Source organism: Paralichthys olivaceus, chromosome 12 (genome assembly GCF_024713975.1).
Source record: "Paralichthys olivaceus isolate ysfri-2021 chromosome 12, ASM2471397v2, whole genome shotgun sequence".
In the NCBI taxonomy this organism is placed as follows: Eukaryota; Metazoa; Chordata; class Actinopteri; order Pleuronectiformes; family Paralichthyidae; genus Paralichthys; species Paralichthys olivaceus.
The window spans coordinates 3574241-3596079 of NC_091104.1; the positions used below are offsets into that span (position 1 = coordinate 3574241).

At 46.1% G+C, this 21839-nt stretch overlaps 1 protein-coding gene across 3 annotated transcripts in view; it reads right to left on the reverse strand.

Annotated features, from left to right (window-relative positions):
* LOC109641443 (neuronal PAS domain-containing protein 3) overlaps positions 1–21839 on the reverse strand; it is a 190005-nt gene that overhangs the window by 15048 nt on the left and 153118 nt on the right. For all 3 annotated transcript variants that reach the window (XM_069536251.1, XM_069536253.1, XM_069536252.1), the window contains 4 exons: positions 18632–18812; positions 5369–5487; positions 4127–4320; positions 2281–2387 (listed from right to left, as the gene is read on the reverse strand). In XM_069536251.1, coding sequence (XP_069392352.1) covers positions 2281–2387; positions 4127–4320; positions 5369–5487; positions 18632–18812 — 601 coding nt within the window. The remainder of the gene's footprint in view (positions 1–2280; positions 2388–4126; positions 4321–5368; positions 5488–18631; positions 18813–21839) is intronic.

Sequence of the window (21839 nt, forward strand, 5' to 3'; positions counted from 1 at the left end):
ATTACAGTGACATGATCGCATGAACTCAAAAGTTCCTAAAACTAAATGCAGATAAGACTGAGGTCTCTCCATCATCCACCCATCCATCCACCTCTCCATCATCCACCCATCCATCCACCTCTCCATCATCCACCCATCCACCCTGCTTATTCTGTGAGGGTTGTGTGGGACTGGAAACAATCTCCTCCTTCACCAACAATAGTAAAATAAAACAATAAGTAAAACCAGCCACAACCCAAAGCCGTCCCCGTCCAGCTTCAACACGTCCACTAACAAGAGTCGAGACTCATCCGACCGTTGTCCTGAAATCAGCCTCGTCACAATCAGCAGCGAGTTCATTAAGCCGCCAAATTAAACCGCCCCAAAGAAAAAGGCAGATTTCAGAACAATCTGACCGAGCTCCAATTGATGGGGGAGGGTGAACAGAAGAAAGAGAGAACAGACGCAGAGCACCTCCGGCGCCCGTAACCATCCATTTCTGAAAGCACCCCTTTCAAAGAGGAAATTAATTTTGAAAGAGGAAGAATAAAACGAGCAGCCGAGGTGACCGAAGGTGCTGTATTAGACCACGCTCGACTAAAACCAAGTCATTTAAACCGCCGGCTGCCGGCTCGCCTCCCTGACCTCTGCTCCTCGCTGCAGAGAGACAGAATAATCTCTGTCCATATTTCACTTCCTTTTTTTTTGTGTTTTACACATCCTACACCCCCCCCCCCCCCCCCCCCACCCCCCCAACGACATTCCATCTGACCCGCCGGGCCACCGTAGAGTCACTTCCTGATTGCCACTCTGGATATTCAGAGCTCAGGAACTTTTGGAGAAGGTAATTGAAAAACTTTCAGGGAGCTCTTTTTTTTTCATGGCGAGGTTTGTGACATGTTTAAGTTTTGTCGTGAGTTATAACAGCGGTGAAGGCTGAGCGGCGGCGGCGGCTCATCCACAGTCAAGGAAAACGTAGAGATATCTGGTATCTAACACGTACAAATATGTGGTGGTGTTAAAGTGTCTGTGGGGTATCGAACCACCGTGACGTCACCCGTTGGTTCCGGAGCTGCTGCTCTGAAGCCTCAGGTTCACATCGTGTTCAGCGCCGTCTTGTTTTTTTCAAAACCCGAAGCAACCATATTTGGAGGAGCGAGGGGTGGAGTCTGACTGACAGTTTGAGGACACGCCCACCTACACCTACACCTGCACCCATTGGACGGTACTATCTGTCAATCACACTGTCTTATTTCCCCCCCATACATCCGGTTTGTCCTCAGGAGACAAAAACTCCTGAGGACAAAGTTTACTGACGTTATAAAGTGAGAAGAGACGTTTTCTTCTATAGAAAATCACGTATGTGAAACAATGAGAAGTGTAAAATCATATATATATGACGGGGGAGGGGATCTGCATCTGGAAACCTGAGGTAGACTCCGACTGCAGAGGTGATTGTTGAGAACGTGCTCCGTGTCGTCTGGATGCAGCTCGTGGGACGGAGCGAATCCCTCAAAGAATAAACTCCAACAAGGAGCCGAGCGTGTCAGCTGCAGCGGACAGGATGTGATAGAAGTCGACTCTGTGTGGCGGTGGCGGTGTGTGGTTCGAGGCGTGTTCGTCCTTGCTGCGTGGTTATCATTTGGCGCTCTGCCTAAACACCTTGCTGCCTCCGACACACCGTGAAACGCGACGTGGCTCCCGGCGCCGCCTCTGCTTTTACCGCCCCAGTTAAATCTGACTGCAGCAGCAAACAGAACGCCGCAAATCATCCAGACAGCCACTAAATAAGGACACCAGAGCACTTCCTGTGTGTGTCGGACTCTCTGAGTGTGTTAGGCCTCCTGACAAGGGTAATAACACTGTGGAGCTGCTGCTCAGAGGAAACTTTCTCTAAGTGGCCTCTGACTTTCACAGTTGAATCTAGAAATACGACACACGCAGCAGCTCTCTGAGACTAGTTCTTATTTGTTTAAGCTCGAATTAGATTTAATAAAAGTAAATAACAGTTTAGAGTGAAGTTAAACATCTTCAACGTTTCTATAGGTGGTTCACTAAGTGTCTGCAGTAGCGTCTGTCTGTCACAAGGGGGCGCAGACGGAAGAATCAGAAATAAATATGCACAAATACGACGGAAACGACTCGAGGTCCATTAACTGGCTTGTTCTGCATCGTTTGTCCAACTCACATGGTCCTCATCATCAGTTGTTGTTTGAAAAATGTCAGAGCCTAATTGTTTGCACGGCGACAGGACTCGGCTGTCGTCCAATCAGAGCGGCGCATGTTGTCAGGCGTACTCACAGTCCAGGTGACACTGTCTGATTCCCTCCACGTCCTCAGCATGGATGAACTGGTAGCACCTTTTCCCCACAATGTCCACAGGGGTCAGGTCCATGTAGTCGTTGATTCTGAAACACAAGTTATTCATAATATTGTTAATATGTATTTGAGCGTGAGCGCCGGGTTTCGAGTGAGAGCTGAACAAGCTCACGGCCTCCATCGAGTCACGAGACAAAAACTGTTTCCCTCCGACTCTGGCTCGACTGAAAGCGTTTCATGGAAACAGAAGATGGTTGTAAACGATCAGAGGGTTTTCAGCTGGATGGCGTGGACACACACAGCCTCTATATTACTGCCATGTTTGAAAACTCGAGTTTTACATCAGTAAAATTCAATAACTTCGATGTTTCCGTGCCCACGAGTGCAGGATCCGTCTCTGAGGTGTTTTTTTTACAGTGTCTCTGCTCTGGTGGAGCCCCCCCGCACTGAGACCGCATGGACGTGGAAGTGTCGTGAAACACTGGGAGACATCACTTGTCCCATCAGGACAATTCGCTCTGGAACTCGACGATTAGAAAAGACTGATTGGGGGAAAAATAAAAAGCTAATAACCCAACAGCGGAGAGTGAGGCCCGTCCGTCTGCCGCACAGGTAACACACATCAGCTTTAAACGGTTTAATTTGAACAAATTTGCCACAGGATAGACAGAACAATTTCCCCGGTTTCATTCTGATGGAGGGTGGAGGGGGGGGGGGGGGACTAATGTCTGGCAGGCAGATAACAGCTCAGTCTTGTTCTTTAGAAAAATCCATCCTCCCATTTTCTCATTCTCTTAGAAAGTCATCCTGAAATGGGGCCGTAATGGGAGCGACGTTTGTCTGTTCGCTGCCGAGATGCTTTCTGTCGCTCCGCACTGAAAATCATCAGCCGCCTCATGTTGTGTCTCTTTTTTCCACCGACGAAAAAAAGCAATCTGTCTGCTATCATTTTTTTTTTCCTTCTCTCTTTTTATAATAAAACATGAAGGTTTTTTTTTTTTCTTCGCCTGATATGAATCTCGGCGGTCGGCCGGTTAACTCCTGAGCGAGATCCCGATGCCTATCTGCTTTATCTGGACAGACGGGAGCAGATAGATCCATCAGTGACACGTTTGTCTGTTAAACCAGGGTCACACTTCCTCATGAATAAGAAGCTTCAACACGCGAGACAACTTTCCTCGTCTGCCTTTAACTGCACGTATGAAACACGTATGTAATCCAGGTGAAATGGAGTTTTGTGTTTGACGCTGGTGACTTGAAAATGGACAGTTTCTCTAATAGAGTCAATGACGTTATAGAAATATGATCGTCAATCTCAAATGTTAATTTCAGTACAGGAGGATTTTTACAGGTTTCATTTTCAACATGACGACACGTCACAAGAAAAGTTTAAAATCTTCATAATACTTCTGTTACTCTCATGAGAGGAAAATATTTCCTGTCCTCTTGTTCAGGTGAATATATAAAATGAATGGGAATTCTAAATAAATAAAAGGGGAAAGATTTATTTAAAATATAATAAGATAGAAGATCATTAAAAAAAATATCCAGCTTGTTTTCTTGAGATAAAATAAAAGTTTTAAAATAGAACTTTTCTAAAAAAATTAAAATTAAACATCGACTGAGTTTAACGCGTGAACGTAACATTTGTGTAACAATGTTTTCATATGAACACATTTTTATTGAAAAAGTATTGAGAAGTTTTTATGATGAGAAACGAAAAACACTCGTTGGAACGTACTTGAATGAATTTAATGATAAGTGACCTCCTCGTTCTCTTTGTGCTCCCTCGGTTATTAACTGTTTGGCTCCAGGTTCCCACACGCACCTGTTCTCACAGTAGACGATCTTCAGGTCCATGTTCACTCGGGTGACGAACATCTGACAGTCGATGCGAACCTCGTTGATTGTGGGCGGAGGGAGCGCGTGAGCCACCACCACCATCCCCATGATCTGGTTGGGCACTGAGCGGCTGTGCGTCAGAGTCATCCTGATGCGCAGACGCCCGGTGACGTGGATCACCTGAGCGAGAGAGCAGAGGGTGAGTTACAGAGCTGGGCGGAGTCAGAGATCGTAAATGAGTGTGTGGTAATCACATGTGATCTGAATCCACCAGGTGGAACATGGTACACACACACACACACACACACACACACACACACACACACACACACACACACACACACACACACACACACTGAATACAACACCAAACTTTATTGATGATTTATTTATTCTCTGTCTCCACTGTGAGAAAAGAGAAAGTGATTTTTCCAGACTGACAAAGTCAAAGTAACAGTTTTATATTAACGAATCAATCTCCAATGTTTTTTTCTGTTGAATCAAACCAGCGTTTTCAAAAATAAAGCAACATTGGATTTGTATGTTAATCAATGAATTAAAGAATCGATGAAACCGTTCGTCTTTTCTTAACACTCTCATCTTTCTCTCTACTTCTGGCTGCTGTCATCCTTCAGCAGGTACACTGCGTTAGTGCAGGATAAAGTGTGAGAGGTCCTACACATGCACACACACACGCACACACACACGCACACACACACGCACACACACAGACACACACAATCCTCTTTAATCCCTCCTCTCGATCTGCGAGCGGTGAGATGGTCACAGGGCTTAAAGGCCTGATGTGACACCTATGGGTTGAATATCCGTCATGCACACAGGACGTATTGTGCACACACACACACACACACACACTCTTGTTGTACACAAAAGAACAACAACAAGTGTTTGTATGCACATGAAAAAAGATCAAAATCAACTCGTGTTTTAAATTTAAATTGTATTAAACCTCAGATTGTCTCAAAGAAAAATCATACAAAGCTTCAAGACATGTAATAAAAACACACAACATAACACAATGACATAAAACACACACACACACACACAAAATGACTGTCCATCTGAATTATCGTGGAATGTTGTCGTTATATGTCCAAGATCATTTCTCGTTATTTATTCTGTTGTGACTTCACATTGTTGTTCTCACTGGTTTCAGAGTCACAACTAGTTTCTGAGTTTAACAGAAGTGAGAAGTTTCAAACTGAACCTTGTAGCCTGAGGACTTGATGTGAACTCCTCTCTTCGTGAGCGTCGACTTCATCCGGATGAAGAAGGATCGTTCCAGAGTGTTATCAGGAGCCAAGAGACTGGGACTGCTGGACTCCACTGACACACACACACACACACACACACACACACACACACACACAGACACACACACACACAGAATTAATATTACAACAATACAATGACAATAACTTGGAGGATGATTGACTGTGTTGTTGTATTTACTGAACTATATGATATGAGATTTAATTATATTAATTGAATTCGTCTAAGTTCATTTACGTTTTGTTGGATCAGAAAAAGTTCAACAAGCTTCGACCACGTTGTCAATCAGCTGATGTGTTGCTAACGTTAGCCAAACCTAATTAATCACAGCGTAGCTAGCTTAGCTTTATCAGTTTAATAAAGTAAAAGTCTGCAGACAAACGTGACGACGTTTCACAGAGAATCCCTCGGAGGGTCACAACACGACACATGAGCGGAGCCTTTTTAATTGGTTTAAAACAAATAAATACATTCATGTGTCGGCAGGAGCAGTCGGCCAATCACAGCAGCTGTCAGGCTGTCAGTCATCTCGAAGGCGCACATGACAATCAAACGGTAAAACGTCAAAACTTGTCTGGAGACAAAGACGAGGCGGACAAGACGTCCAGGCTCAAATTAAAGGTTTGTTAAGCAGAACGACTCGACGTGTTTGAAAGCTGCAATCTCCTCGTGTCATGACTGTCAAAATAAAAGTCTTCATCCCCCGAAGATATCAGCAACACGGTGTTTCAGATTATTGCTTCAACCCCGAGCGCGTCAGCCGCGTCCTTCAAGACACGAGATCCCACACAGTGAGCACAGCTGCCCCCCCCCCACCCCCGAGTCAGGAGGCGTCAGCGGTTACTGAAGGTGAGACGCTCCATTCGTCAGCCGCCGTCAGCTCCCAGAAATCAACTGCATATTAATAACTTCTCCATCCATCAGAGGGAGTGACGGAGAGGAGAGACAGCCGGGAACACCCCCTCTCACACACTCACACACACACAGACACACACACACTGTCCACAGACACACACACACACACTGTCCACAGACACACACACACACACTCTGACCAGTTCAGCAGATGTTAAACGGCGTCAGTGTACTTGTGGGGACCCGTCACTTCAGTAGGAATAAGAATCCTCCACTTTACTATCTGAGATCTGTGACTGTGGTGGAAACAAGAAGTTAATGAAGATGGCCAACATGACATGTGGATCACCCCCTGGTGGCAGGCTGCGGTATAGCTCATTAACCCCGCCTCCTCCATGTAAACAAAAGGCTCTGTTTCCTATGGGAGGAGACTCTCCTGTCTTCAGTTTAAAATAACATCACTTGTATTTTTCCCATGAATCTCTCTGGTAAAACAATTCATTAGAATCTTAAATGTATTTCTTGTGGAGGTTGTGTTTGTGCACTTGTGTATTTGTTTATCAGAACACGACCTGAGAGACTTGCGACCATACACCGTAAGTGATAATCCAAAGGTGAAGCCCAAACATCTGCATCGCCCCCTGGTGTCTGGCTGCAGTGCAGGTCGTATCAGACGGGACACTGGGTAAATAAAAGAATCAAATGTTTGTCCACTTCACCACTCAACAGACTCTGACTTTAAATGACGTCATCACCAGCAGGGGGCAGTGTTCACATCCGAGACGTTACTGACTTCATTTTGTCCAACAGGAGGAGGTGGAGGTGCGTCGTCCGCTGACCCTGAAGCCCTGAGGTCACGTTACCTTGTTGCTGTTGTTACCATGGCAACGTACGTGTGAGTCTCAAAAGTTAAAAGTCTGCTGATGAAAACGAAAAAAATCGTTTCTTTACGTTTTTCAGAACTTTGTCCGAGCGGGTCCCAACTGGTCTCACGTCGAATATCCATCGAGGATGTCTATTGTGTCAATGCTGCATGTGTGAGTGTGAGTGTGTGTGTGAGAAGGAGAAGGGGGAGCTGTTAAGAAGCACACACACACACACACTCACACACACACACACACACACTCACACACACACACACACACACAGAAAGGTCTCTGGTGGACGTGCTGGTTTGATCAGCACTGATACGTGTTGACAACGTCTAATCTGAGAAAATTGAAAGAAATGAATTAATATGCAAATTCATCCTTTATAATATAAATGTCCTTGAAGAGAGAGAGAGAGAGAGAAAACAGGAGAGAGCGGAGGGAATAAAGGAGGCGAGAGAAGGAATGAAAGGAGAGAGACCAACAAGAGATAAGAGGAACGAGAAAGTGAAAAAAGAGGCGAACACTGGAAAAGAGTCAAAATAGTAGAGAGACAAAAAGAACAGATGAGAAAGAAGAGATGGATAAAAGTAAAAAGAGAAACAATAGTCATCAGAAAGTGAAGGAGAAGAAAAACAGCAAAATACATTAACATGGAGAAAAAATGAAAAAGAAGACGAGGAGGAGGTTAAAGGAGGAGAGACCAAGGATATAGGAAAGAAAAAGGAAAAGGAGAGAAAAGTGCAGAAGGAAAGACTTGAAAGATAAACGTTGATGAAAGAAAGAGAAACAGAAGGAAAGAAGGAGGAGAAATGAGGAGGAGAAAGAAACGAGGACAGGCGGCTCCCCAAGAGAAGCGAAAACTCTCTGCCTCCTCCTCCTCCTCCCCCTCTCTCGCTCCCTCCATTCCTCCGTCAGTCGGTCGGTTTTCTCGCAGTCCTCCAGGAAATCAGCCGCCGATCTGACGGAGGAATAATGATGATGGAGGGAGCAGGAGAGAGGGAGGACGGACGAACGACAGGGGAACTGGACCCTCTCTCTCTCTTTGTTATTCACTTTGAATTAATGGGATTAGTTTCCCCCACAGACACACACACACACACACACACACATGCAGTCACAGATACACACACACACACACACACACACACACACACACAGACACACACACACACACGCACACACACACACACACACACACACACACACACACAGAAAGAAAGAAAGAAGAAAATCTCAAAAAACAAGAGGAGGAGAAGAAAATGGAAGAAGGAGAAGAGGGAAGAGAAGATAAACCAAAGAAGAAGAAAGAGGATGGGAAGTAGAGAAGTGGTAGCAGACAAACAAACAGAGAGAAACAGATGTGGAAAAGAAGATGTGGTAGAAGAAGAAGGAGAGGAAGAGGAAGAGAGGAGAGGAAGAGGTAGGAAGAGAGGAGAGGAAGTAGAGGAGTAGCAGTTGAAGTGAGGAGAAAAAGAACTGAAGAAGATTTGAAGGAGAAAGACATGGAAGGGGTGAAAGAGGAAGAATGGAGGGAAAAGTAGAAGAGAGATGGAGGGAGAGAGGAGGTGGAGTGGTTGAGGAGGAAGAGATGAACAGAGAAGAAAGGAGATGAAGCAGAGGGAAGACAAGGAAGAAGATGACGAAGAAGAAGAAGAAGAGCAGGAGGAGGAGGAGGAGGAGGAGGAGGAGGAGGGGGGGGGAGGGGGTCGTGTGGGGATTCAGAGGTGTTTTCTCATTCTGCTCGCTCGGCGTGCGTTGCCGTGGCGTCTTCGGGGACGACGCTCCTACAAGACAAAGATTAGCGCTACAAAGGCAGCAGGTGGCTGCCGGCTCCGGCGCCGCCGACTCTGGGACCTAATTATCTACAGCACGGAAACTTTCCCCCGTTTGAAGGACAAATGATTAATTAAAAAGAACAACTCACCTACGCCTGTGATCTTTGGACAATACCCAGAGTGCCCAGGGTTCTTTCCACATGTTACATGCCGTGCGTGTGTGTGTGTGTGTGTGTGTGTCTCGGCGGGACGGTGTATCATTGTCAGACAGTCTAATAACGCCGCCTGGTTCATGGAGCCCGTTGTGTCCGACTGATAACAAGCTAATGTGACGGCGCCGAGACAAAGACAGCACCAGCAAGGTCACTGCAACCTCCACCAGCCGCCATGACAATACATCGCCATGACAATACATCGCCATGACACCAAACTCAACAATGGAAGTATAAAGAATCACCTTCACTCCTTCTTAACTCTTCTGTCGACTTTCATCCTCCGACATGACGTCCTGTGACTCTGCTGATTCTGTGTTTCCTGTTCAACGGTTCAAGGTCCAACTCATTCTTCCACAACAGCAGCGACCGCCACCGCCCAAAGGCCCGACCGGCGTCGAGGCCGCCGAACAACACAAACGGTAAAGTCTCACTGTCGAGAGAACATCTGTCGCTCTGGAAACGTAAATGACCTCGAACAGGTAATAACCACCTTCGCTTTTAAAAATGTGATTTCCAGAAAATAAAATCTCATTTTGAGGCCTTCAGAGAACAGAAGCTGTTCTGAGACAGACTTTTATTTTATGTTCTCCTGCTGAAACGAGGAAGAGACATTTCTGTGATTCTACACATCAGGTCAATCGTTACACTTTGATGTGGAGACTTTAAGTTTAGGTTAAAGTTAGATTAAGATGAGATTCGGTGAAGGTCAGCATACGGATCATTTAAGGTTAGGTTTGGGTCAACATCAGCTCCTCTGTCCTCCACGTTTAGCTTTCTCTCTCTTCTCTCCTCCCACCTCTCCATCATGTCGACTCCCTCGTCCATTTCTCTTTTTCACCACTTCCTGCAGCCTCCCTTTGTTACCCACAATGCAACAGCCCGAGCCAAGTGTGTTACAGCCGTTGTATACATGTTGTCAGTGAAAGTTGAACTGTGTAAACACTCTGTAACGGTCCTGTCATGTTCCTCACTGTCGCCTCCACGATGTAATTGAATCACCAGCGTCAGCGGGGGAGGGAGGGAGGGAGGGAGGGAGGGAGGGAGTGGGTGTCTGGCCTTATGAATAGAATGTGTTTCCTCTCAGGGAGGATTTGACAAATTGTGTCAGGAAGAAAATCCAGAGCGATAATTTTTCGGTTTACTGGAGGTGGAGGGGGAGGAGGAAATAGAAGGAGAAGAAAAATGATGAAAGAAGGAGTAGAGAGAGAGGGAAAGAGGATGGAGAGGATGTAGAGGACAGGAGGGAGAGAAAGAGAGGAAGAGGAGAGGAGGAGAGGAAAAGATGAAGGAGACACACACACACACACACAGATTTAAAATGTGTGTGATGGTAGATTCCCTCAAAGCCTTTTTCCCACAATGCAAAAGCCTGGGAACCAAAGGTAAAGAGAGGTAAAACCACTCCTCCACCTCCTCCTCTTCCTCCCCCCCCCCCCCCCCCCCCTCCTCCTCTCTGCAGTGATGAAGAAAGACTTTTACTTTGACAGTCTCATCAGAACAATGAGCTCAAATCAAACAGCGCTCTAATAGTCTGGAGACGCATCAAACTCCTCTTTGTCTTTCTTCTTCTCTTTTTTTTTACCTCCCTCCTGTCTCTCCTCCACAGAGACACCTCCCCTCCGCTTCACCCCCACCTCTCCCCCCGCTCACTGATCTCCCTGTGTCGGGACTTTAAGGCTTTTTCTAATCTGTCTTTAGCTCCTCGTCTTCCTCTTCTGGGGACGGATCCCGATGAAAAGACGACTGAAGAGGGAGCGACAGAAGGGAAGGTTGGAGGATGTCATATGGCCAAATGTATGTGGACACTTTTGTCCTGTGCTTTCGCTCTCTCAGGTCCAACGTTTAACAATGAAGTTCCACCATCACCTCCATGTTTACCTTTTCTGTGACGGTGGCCGAGGCGTCTCACACAAGAGCCGCATCACGACTGCAACACAACAGAAACACGACCCGGACAGAAGTGATCGACTACAGCGGCTGACAACGAGCAGAACCGCTCACTGTGGTCGAGCGAGCTGTCGTTAGTGAGAACCAGCTCAAACCAGCGGCCGTGTAAAATGTGACGCTTGTGTATTTGAGGTGTTGCGGTTCAGGAGCTGCACCTGAAACCTCAAACACACAAGCATCATACACAAACAACAATGTCTGACAGATTTATGTCTCGCGCAGTACGTTGTCTTTCGGGCTCGTCCGGGTTTGGACACAAAAGGACTTCTCGAGCTGCAGTCTGAGTCAAACCTCTCACAGTCCGAAGCTTTTGACAGGAAGTTAGCGACACGGGACGTCGTCAAACTGGAATCAGGCTGCAGGAGTTTTCAAAAACGAACCAAATCCAAAATCAGAGGAGGAAGAATCATCACATATATTATTTCTCTATATAATCTCATCGCTCCAAACGCAGCGATGCTCCACCTCATGTCTCCAACGTGACCTCATGTCTCCAACGTGACCTCATGTCTCCAACGTGACCTCATGTCTCTGCAGATGTCCAAAAAATGTTTGATAATCGTGAGGATGTTTAAACCAAGGTTCCTCACCAGAGTTGTCGTCAGTCACAGGGAGTAAAGCATCCCACAATTTCTGTCGTCCATCTTTAGCGGGTGTCCGACCACGGTGTGGTTGCGGATCACAGAGTTTGAGGGGGTTTGCAAAAAAATTGTTGTCGTTACTGTGTAAAAACTTAGTCTGTTCATCTGTTCCTCTTCTAATGAACGCACGAGGTTGATATTCACATGTCCACATACTTTTGGCCATGAAGGGTAAGGAGGGAGACAGCGGGAGGGAGAGACGGGGTAAGGGAGGGAGGAGAGGAGCAGGAATTAAAAGAAAACATGTTTTCTCTGATACGGACGACGAGACTGACTCGTCTTTGTCTTTGAACGAGGTCAGAAGTCATGAAGAAACACAGAGAGAGAGAGAGAGAGAGAGAGAGAGAGAGATAATAAGTAATTGTCTGTATCTGCAACCTGCATAATTACTTCCAGAGAGAGGGAGAGAGGGAGGGAGAGGGAGAGACGTAACTGAAGAGTGATGGAGAGAAGGAGGGAGGTGTAGATGACGAAAAAAAAAGAGAGAAAGAGGAGGAGGTGAAGCGAGAGCGTTGATAAAAGTTGCTCACGGTTCTTAAAAGTGAATTATAAAGATGGACAACGTGACGGCTCCTGGAAGTGAAGCCAAAGAATCGCCCCCTGGTGGCTGGCTGCAGTAAAGGTCATTGACCCCGCCGCATGTTTGAAGACACTACCTATCTAACATGTCTCCTTTTCATCTCCTCTATCACTCTTTCGTCCTCTCGTCCTTCTGTCTTCATTTCCTCTCGTTTAATTTCTGTCCTCGTCCCTCTGTTCGTGTTTGGCCAGAAGACAGCGGCGTCCCCAGATAAAACACGACCAAACAAGGAAGAAAACACACAAGAAGAAGAAGAAGAAGAAGAAGAGGAGGAAGCAGAAGAAGAAGGAGAGTGTGTTTGGTGTAATTGGATGCAGGCGGCGGCAGAGCGAGGGACAGATGGACGGACTGAGCAGATTAGCATCGGTAATCAGAGGAAGGCGTGACGAGGAATAGACGCGGCGTCCGTGTTCATCGAGCAGCTAACTGCTTTAACAAACACGTCTGTGAGGAGCCGCCGCCGCCGCTGACGGACTCCGACCACGACTTATCGTCTGAGACCAGATGGAGCTCGTGTTGTTTTACGGACGTTCTCCACAGACGTCAACACGTTTCAACGAGAGACAGACGTGAACCTCCATTCAGCTGATTTCAGAACTTTATTTAAACAAAGTTCTCGGACAACCGTTTGTACTGTAAACAAAGAAAACCTGTGTTCTCTAGAACGACCAGCAGAGGGCGACTCCACTGGTTTTAAAAGAATTTAGCTTCTGTAGAAGAGAACATTTCTTTCTTCCAACCTTCCCTCCTTTCTTTCTCTGCCTTCCTTCCTTCCGCCCTCTCGCCGTACTTCTTCCCTTCCTGTCCACCCTTTCAACTCTTTCTTTCTTTCCTCCTTCCTTCCTTCCTACCTCACTCCCTCCCGTCCTTCCCTTCTTCCTTTTTTATTCATTCATTTCATTTCTCCTCTTCCTCAGTTCCTCCTCTCTTCACCTCTCCCTTCTTTTTTTACTTCTCCTCAACAACTGTCTCGTTTAAAAACTCCTGATCTTTCGCTCTCTCTCTACTTGTTCTTTATCCTCCTCAAATATCATCCCCCCCCCCTCTCTCTCTCTCTCTCTCTCTCTTGCTCACACACAAATTAAAACTCGAGTCTCGGACTTTGAGAAGTTCCGTGTTATCACGGCGGTGACAGACAGATAGCAGAGAGGAGCGCTTCATTCGTCGTCCGGAGCCGCCCTGTCTTCTGCTGCTGTTATCTGAACAGCTCTTATTGTAAACAGCCCCGGCCTCGTTAAGAAGCCTAATTAGAAAACTCTAATAATAATAGCCCGTGATTGGCAATTGTGTACTCTAAAGATTCCATTTAGAGCGGCAGCGAGCAGCGGCGGTTTAATAAAACTTAACCAAACGGATAATTTTGCTTTAGTAATAATCCTCCGCCTCTGAAAAGTTCTTTGTTTGCCTCAAGTGGTTTTATTGCTTTTCTTTTAAAAGAAACACACACTCTCGTGACACTGATTTAATTAATTTGAGCACTTTTACTAAATCCATTGTGACTGATTCTCCCAGTGAGTGGAATTTGGAGGATGTATGGAAATCATTTAGCAGGAAGAAGCTCTTTATGTTTCAGTCAGTGAGAGAAAATACTGAGTTCAGTCGAGGCTGCAGCTCGAACTCAAGCTCGTCAGCGGCTGTTCGTTTCCACCGAACCACTTTTCTGGTGGGTTAATGTTTTTCAGGCTGAGATCAGAAACATGAAGACTGGAACATCTGTGTGATGACAACTATCTCAAATGACAGGAACCATCTTTGAGTCTGGGTCGTGTCCCATCTGCGAACATGGAGGAGGCAGAGTTTGTGACCTATACTGCAGCCAGACACCAGGGGGCAAATCGGAGGCTTTGACTTCTTTTTTCCATTTGTCATGTCGTCCATCTTTATTAAAATGACCTGTTCTCAGATCTGAACAAACTCAAAAGGTTTTAAAATCATAAATCCACAGTTTCTAGAAGAGAGAGATCAAACACACAACGAGGCCGAGACTAAAAGATAGGACAAGTGTGTGTGTGTGTGTGAGTGTGTGTGTGTGAGTGTGTGTGTGTGTGTGAGTGTGTGTGTGTGAGTGTGTATCAGAGCTGACCTTTGCCTCTTGCTGTGGAGTCCAAGTGACATTTCAAATACAAACACACTCTAGCATGAACATCAACACATGAAAACACACACACACACACACACACACACACACACACACACACAGTTTGTCCTTGGGCGGCTGCCGCTGCCGATGGCCGCTCTAAATGACATTAAACGTAGGTGACTGTAAACTTGGGTAATTATGATAAATGTGAGCGATTATGACGAATTATTCCCCTCCATTGTGCTAATAGCGTAATTAGCAACAATAATCAAAGACTTATGATGTTGAAATAAGGCGACGCCGCGGACAATTAGACCGCGAGGAGCTAATAATGGAGAACTTATGGTGTTTTGCTGGAGGGCAGAACCACTGTTACTTCCAGAAGGACTTTGAAATTTACTGTTTTTCTAACTAATTCTTCCCTCTGATGAGAGAAAATTGAAATAAATACTCAATTAACTGCGAGCTTGGCGTGAATGTGAGTGAAATTAATTACATGACGCTGGGGAGTCAAACAACTCGAGGAAAGTTAAACTTGGGAAAAGTCGGAGGGGAAACACTGAGGTGGTGAATTCGAGATTCAGTTTCAAACATCGTGATTAGGGGAAGAAATTTAGTTGTGAAGCCTGAAGCTGAACCGGATTATTGTCCCAGAGAAGAACAGAATGTTAGTTTAGACGATAAAGGACAAAGACAACAAAGAGTTGTTGCTTTCCTGTTGCAGAAGTCGTCCCTTAAAAAAACCATGACAATGATACAAGCGAAGTTTTGGGCAGATCTGAACACAGTCACTTCCTGTTTCCTGGCGAACACCAAATTCCAGGTGACGAATCAGAAAAATTTAAATTAAAATCTTGAAACAACCTTTAATCGAGACGATCTCTACATTCGGTTTTTAATTTCATGTCTCCTTTTGCTTCAGAGGAGAAATAAAATAATCATATATATATATATTCTGACAGCTCCTCAGGAAAGTCTTTTCAAACAACGTAACGCAAATTTTAACAATGGCCGACACGTGTTCAATTTTCTATCATGTCTTTGCCTCAACAATTAGACTCGACTTGGACAGAAGAGAAATACCTTCCGTCTTCTAATGATATGGAAAACAGTAATCGAGTACGATGGTCTCAAATATAGTGAATTTCATGTTTCTTAAAAGGGGCAGCTCACAAGACTCTTCAAGTCGTCTCCAGCGAGGAGGTCAGAGGTCAAAGTCAACAGGCTGCAGGCGTCAGATTTCACGTTCTGAAAAGTTCCCGTGACTCTCGGCTGATGATGTGTAAGTGAGAGAAAATGAGAGTTTTCCCTCTTCTCACTCTTATGAGTTATAATTTTCCAGCACTCAGAGCGTTTAAAGACGAGCAGCCTCTCAGCCTCCGCTCCGCTGATATTAGTCAGATTGCGTCATGTGCTTTTAAAGATGACTCTCTTTAACTGCAAGAGGCTGTTGAACGCAGCGTCGGGCTTCAAAGTGAGATCGCTCTCCTCCAAGGTCGACTCGTGTTTCAACTCCACTTTCAAAACTGTGTGAGCTGGGATTCAAACGACGGGGTCAGCCGTGTGATGTAAACCCACGGAGCAGGCAGCGTTCAGAGAGGAGAGCCGACCCGCTGTTGATGAGCAAGAAACAAAAACACACGATCTCCGCGGCACAATTCATTCGTCAGAGTCGTTCACACGTGAAAGACAAACTCCGGAGAAAGTCAGGACCCCGTTTCACATTCTCCGGAGTTCACGTCCGAAAAAACCGAATGACTCTGTGTTTCTTTATTGATTCTCTCTCCCTCCTCCTCTTCCTCTGGATGAAGTTAGCAGGTAGAAAAATAAATAAATAAATAAAAACCCACGATAAATCATTAGCATACAGAAAGACGCAGCGGGTTCCTGAGTGTGAAACCTCACAGAGAAACAAAGGCAGCAGCGATCGATCGACAGACCCGACCGCTGCATGAAAGAAGAGGCGGGTGATGAACGAAGGAACGCTGGCGAGGGAGGAACCAGAGGAACAAAGATGCATCGAGGAGGAGAAGAAGGAAACAAATGGGAAAAGCTCAACTGGACACATGCAGCATTCGCCAGGTATCGACTGGATCGAAAACTAATGACGAAAGTGCCGGAGGAAAAGAATTAGTCACTGTCTGGAGAGGAGGACGCCATGAACGTTAAAGAAATAAATATAAGAGAAAGTCTTTAAGACAAAACCAACTTCAGTCCAGTTTGTCCACAGATGTGATGATGTGTGGTTTTATTCCTTTTTAGTTTTATATTAAAACGATTTGAAAAAAGGAATATTCAGGATTTCCTGGTATTTACATCTCCAGAAAAGAAGCATCTAGAGGATATAAATGTGTTTTAATGCTTTTGTTTTGGTAAGTTTTCCTTCATCCATCACGAGAGCCGCTCTTCGTCTCTTTATTCTTATTTTAGGTTGTTTCCTCTTTGTTAAGACAAATAAAGTTAATCATCATTATTATTATTACCTTTAGACTGAACCTGTCCATCTTTCAAGTGAGCAAGTCTTTGTATTTAAAAGTCAGACCAACTAATTGACACTTGTGAAGAACAAGTGGAGGAGGAGGAGGAGGAGGAGGAGGAGGACGAGGTGTCCAGTGACCAGGCTGCTTCAGTGCATGTAAACGCTGTGATTGTCTGAGGATGAACTGAACAGGACGCCTGATACCATTCACCCACCTCCTCCTGGGAAGCTCTCATACAAATTCATACCAGCCACTTTTTATTCCTCCTCTCCTTCTGCGGACAAATTAACATTAAAGAACACATACATGAATCCTAATCCTCGCTCGCCCTCTCTCTCTGGTCACATTATCATCGGGGATCGCTCCTTCACATTCAAACATGTCCGTCTGAAACCTCTCCCTCCCGCCTCGCTCTTTTTCTTTGGTGAAATTAACATTGCTAAGCACTCGTGCACATTCAAACACGTCCCTACATCCCTCGCCGCTCTCTTTCTCTGCCTTTCTTCACGTCTCTTTCTTTCTAGGCAAATTAACATGGGAGAACAAACACCTTTGTCCTCATCTCCTCCGTCTCTTTGGCCAAATTAACATTGGGAATCGCTGAGACGCTCGTACGAACCTCTGTCCCTCCTCTTCCTCTCGGACGTCTTCATATCGTCATATCTTTATAGGCAAATTAGCAGTGGGAAACTCCCCTCCATGTTTTAGATCCTCTTTTCTTTTCTGTCTCTCCAGACAAATTGACACTGACAACTGCATATATGTCCTCTTATCCTGCGTCCCTCTCCAGTGTGGTGCACGAGGGAGGTGGGGGGGGTGGGGGGGGGTGCTCGGTTAGAGGTTTGCAGAAAGTCAAAGACAAAAAAAAAAAAAAAAAAGAAAAAGAACAAAACCCTCAAATGTGGAACTCCAATTAATTTAAAGCCCCCCCGCACACCCATCACCGGCACCAATCAGCCAAGAATAAATCCGCGGCAGATCTAATTACCGCACTGTCTCCAAAGACTCCGGCCGCCGCAAAGCCAATCTTCCCCTCGTTGTTTGAACAGGCTGATGAACTGAGGGACTAGATGGATATCAAGTCATTTTGTTTAATTTATAAATGGATTTTCCCCTAATACTTAAATTATCATCAGCATGAGAGAGGCACAGTGAAAAGCTTTGGAAGGTAAAAAGTCTTGAACATGTGGTGAAGGAGAGGATGGAGGGATGGAGGGATGGAGGGATGGAGGGATGGAGGGATGGAGGGAGCGATGCAAAGAATCCCAATGAGGAATGTGTCCGCTCTCCGTTTACAGCAGCGATGGCTTTTCAGTGTGTCGCGCTAATTGTATTCAAACTTGGAGCAGGGCATGATGGGATACCAAGGGAACAAGTGACGGAAGAGGAGGGTGAGGAAGGGTGAGGAGGGGGAGGAGGGTGAGGAGGGGGAGGAAAGGAGGGTGAGATTCAGATTAATATCATTTCCAATATTTAATATGAAGCAAACACCTGCAAACATCAAACCATCGTGACCATCACACGGAAACAAGTGACTCCACAGTTACTGGGCGTGTTTTCGCCAGCGTCCGATGGTTGGTCAGCAGGAAGACGCAAGAAATACTTGACCGAAGACCAGGACACGTCCCAGTGAGTGAACCCTGTCCCCTTCCTTTGTGGACGTCCCCTCTGAGACGCTCACGTGTCTTTAAGAGCGAGGATGAAGATGAGCGGACCTGTCACGCTTCCCCCCCCCCCCCTGCTGGTTTCATACCTGGTTCAGGAGTCTCGGAGTGCGACGACGACGAGGCCGAGGACGCCCCGTCTTCGTTGACGGTTCCCTGGGACAGAGACATCCCTCGGCCCGGGGGAAGCTTCATGCCGAGCTGCTCCGCCATCTCCACGTGATCGCCAGGGTGGATGTAGTCGAACGAGCTGCTGCCGGTCAGCTCCACCTGCAGAAACACACAGATCAGAAAACATCAAGCTCCTTCACGTCTTGTTTCTTATTCTCCTCCTCCACCATGTTTCCTCTTCCTCCCTCTTCTTCACCCTCATCTTCCTCTGTAGCATCTGCAGACTTGTGGAATTGGCTCAAACTTTACTTTGTCGTCTTTCTCCTCGTTTTACCTTCTCCTCCTCTTTTTTAACCTGTTTCTTCACACTTTCTTTGACTTACACCTCCTCTTCCTCGCTTCCCTCCTCCCCCCTGCGCTCCTCTAATCCCTCCTTTTGTCACCCTCGTCCGCTACGCCTCTTTCCACTTCTCCCACCTAGTCATCCAACTTGTTCTTCCCCTCCATGACTCCTTATCCCCTTTCCCTCATCCTTTCTTTCGTGATCTTCCTCCTCCTCCTCCTCCTCCTCCTCCTCCTCCTCCTGCTCGTATAATCCATCCCTCGGCAGCCGTGGAGAATCAGCGCCGTTTTTTTCTTTCTCAAGGAAATCGAATAAATAAGATGCGTCTTATTAAATAAACAGAGTCCCTTCACCTTAAAGACTCTCATTAGCGGCGATAGAAGCGGATTTGTCTTTGTTAATTGGAGATGAGACGAGGGAGCGGCGCCAGAACCACAGCGCTGCACTACATACGTGCACGTACACACACACACAGACACACAAACAGATTCATGTCAAGGTTATAAATACACACAAACACGGAAAATGTGCACGCTCAATTTTTAACGGTGTCACGTGACAGTCGTTTAACGTGTGTGTTTTCATTTGTAGCGAATTAAAACCACATTTATTTCCACATGCTAATCTGGTAAAGTGTGTGTGTGTGTGTGTGTGTGTGTGTGTGTGTGTGTGTTCAGGATTTTGGGGGTCCACTGGGACAAAGGGGATTACATGGGTGTAATCCCGTTAATAAGAAATCCCTTTAAGGCAATTTAGTCCCCTCATAAAGTCTCATCTGGAGCAGAAAGTGATGATTAAGAAATGAGACCGATCATTGAATCACACACACACACACACACACAGACCCTGGTGCACCATGGGAGTTAGTGTTCATGTTTACACGTTACACTGCTAATTGGACCTACATTGTTCTTCTTCGCAATAACACGCCGACTTTTAATCAATTAAAACTTGGCAGAACTGTTTTACATAAAGTCACTGGTGGAGCTAATTACACTGAGGGAACAATGCAGGGCTGGAATTAGACATTCAGATGCTGCAGCAACACTTTAGGACGATTATCACACGGCAGAAACAGACCAGGACGCATCTGACTGCAGTTTACAGCTGGAACGCAGCTTCCACCTGTTGTTGAAGTGAGTTTCAGTTTCAGAGCTGCATCCTGTCTGGATGTTCACCTGCATTTAATGCGTCCTGCAACACAATCCTGATGTTTGAAACACCCCTCGTCTCCCTCTTTACAGCATCTGGACGAAACACCCCGCTCTCGGGGTCCTGATCTGAGGAACATGATATTAAACTGAAGAGTCTGAAGGTTCTGAACCAAACCAGGTGTGAACGAGTCGTTAATGGGATCATAAGTGACTGAATGAACGTCAGCTGTAGTGGAGAAGACTTGAAATTAGAGACTGAGACATAAACTCCCGGGGACAAAGTTTATCAACCAAGTTTGACGTGATTTTCTCAGACTGCTCTGATCGGTCAGTTGTCCCACACGGAGCACATCACAGTATCGGCAGTTGAGATGATGTAAAGCTTCTTGTTCTTGCGGCTGCGAGTGTGTTCTCAGCTCTGTGAAGCATCAGCCCATCGCTCATCCACGGACACACGGAAAGACACAGAACCCTCGTCTCCACCGCGTCCATCATTGAAGCTGCGTGCTGTCGTAGCTGATGGAGCACAGAGCCGGATCGCTCTGCCTCACGTGACTCAGCTCAAACTAACGTGACTCAGCTCAAACTAACGTGTGTGAGAAGCGGTGCCTCCGCAGACACGTGTCATATGTTCGCTCAGAAAAACAAAGTGGCTCTGATTTACACAAAACGTGTTGAAGATGTTTGGCGACCTACGTTTTTTAATCAGGCAGAAACCTTGGCCACCGCAACCACGATACATCAAGTTATCCTTCCGGCCTTTTACACAGAGGGTGGCCCGGTGATTTAATACCATTATGATGGTGTTGTCTTCTCCAGAGTCTTTTGTCTTCATGGGACAACAGACAGTGGAGTGAGGGGGGGGGGGCTGTTCAGCTTCGTCAGCAAAGTCTTGCCTGAACCAGAGTGTGGACTTTGTTTTGTGCAGGTGGGACATGAGACAGTAAATAAAGACGGACGACGTGTCTCCACTTCCTGGTCCAGAGACGAAGCTAAAATGTCGGGACTGTCCAGGTCCCGCCCATACACTCCACTGAACGAGTCTCAGCTGTCAATCATGACGTGTTTGTAAATCATCAGATAACTAATTAAGACCAAACTGATGAGAAACACTCGAACAAACAGTGAAGAAAAGATTCCCTCAAACTTTTGGCTTCACGCAGTTCATCCTTTCCTCCTGATCAGAAAACACACGACCGAATCCAACGACGGAGGAGCGGCAGCGAGGACAATTAAAGCATCGACGCGGCGTCGCCATCTGCTGCTCAACGAGATGAGTGATGTGTCGGCGCCCTGACGACCTCTGCACGGAAAAACTGAACGTTCCTGTCAGACCCAGTTTGAGTTTTGACGTTGTTTGTCTGTTTATGGGCCTCGAGATAAAACCCATTAAAACACAACGGAGACGGAGCCGGCGTTATCGCTTCACTCGCCCTCCGAGAAAAGGACAACAAGCCACGAGAGACAATGAGAGAGAGAGAGAGAGTGAGAGAGTAAGAGAGACAGAGACAGAGAGAGATAGAGTGAGAGAGACAGATAGAGTGAGAGAGACAGAGAGAGAGAGAGAGAGTTTCTGAATGGAACAAAAACATTAAGTGTGTGTTCATGTTTGTGTACATGCTGTGCTTCATCTCATATCAGTGTCTTATTTATATTTTAGGACAAGTGTGTATGTATGTGTGTGTGTGT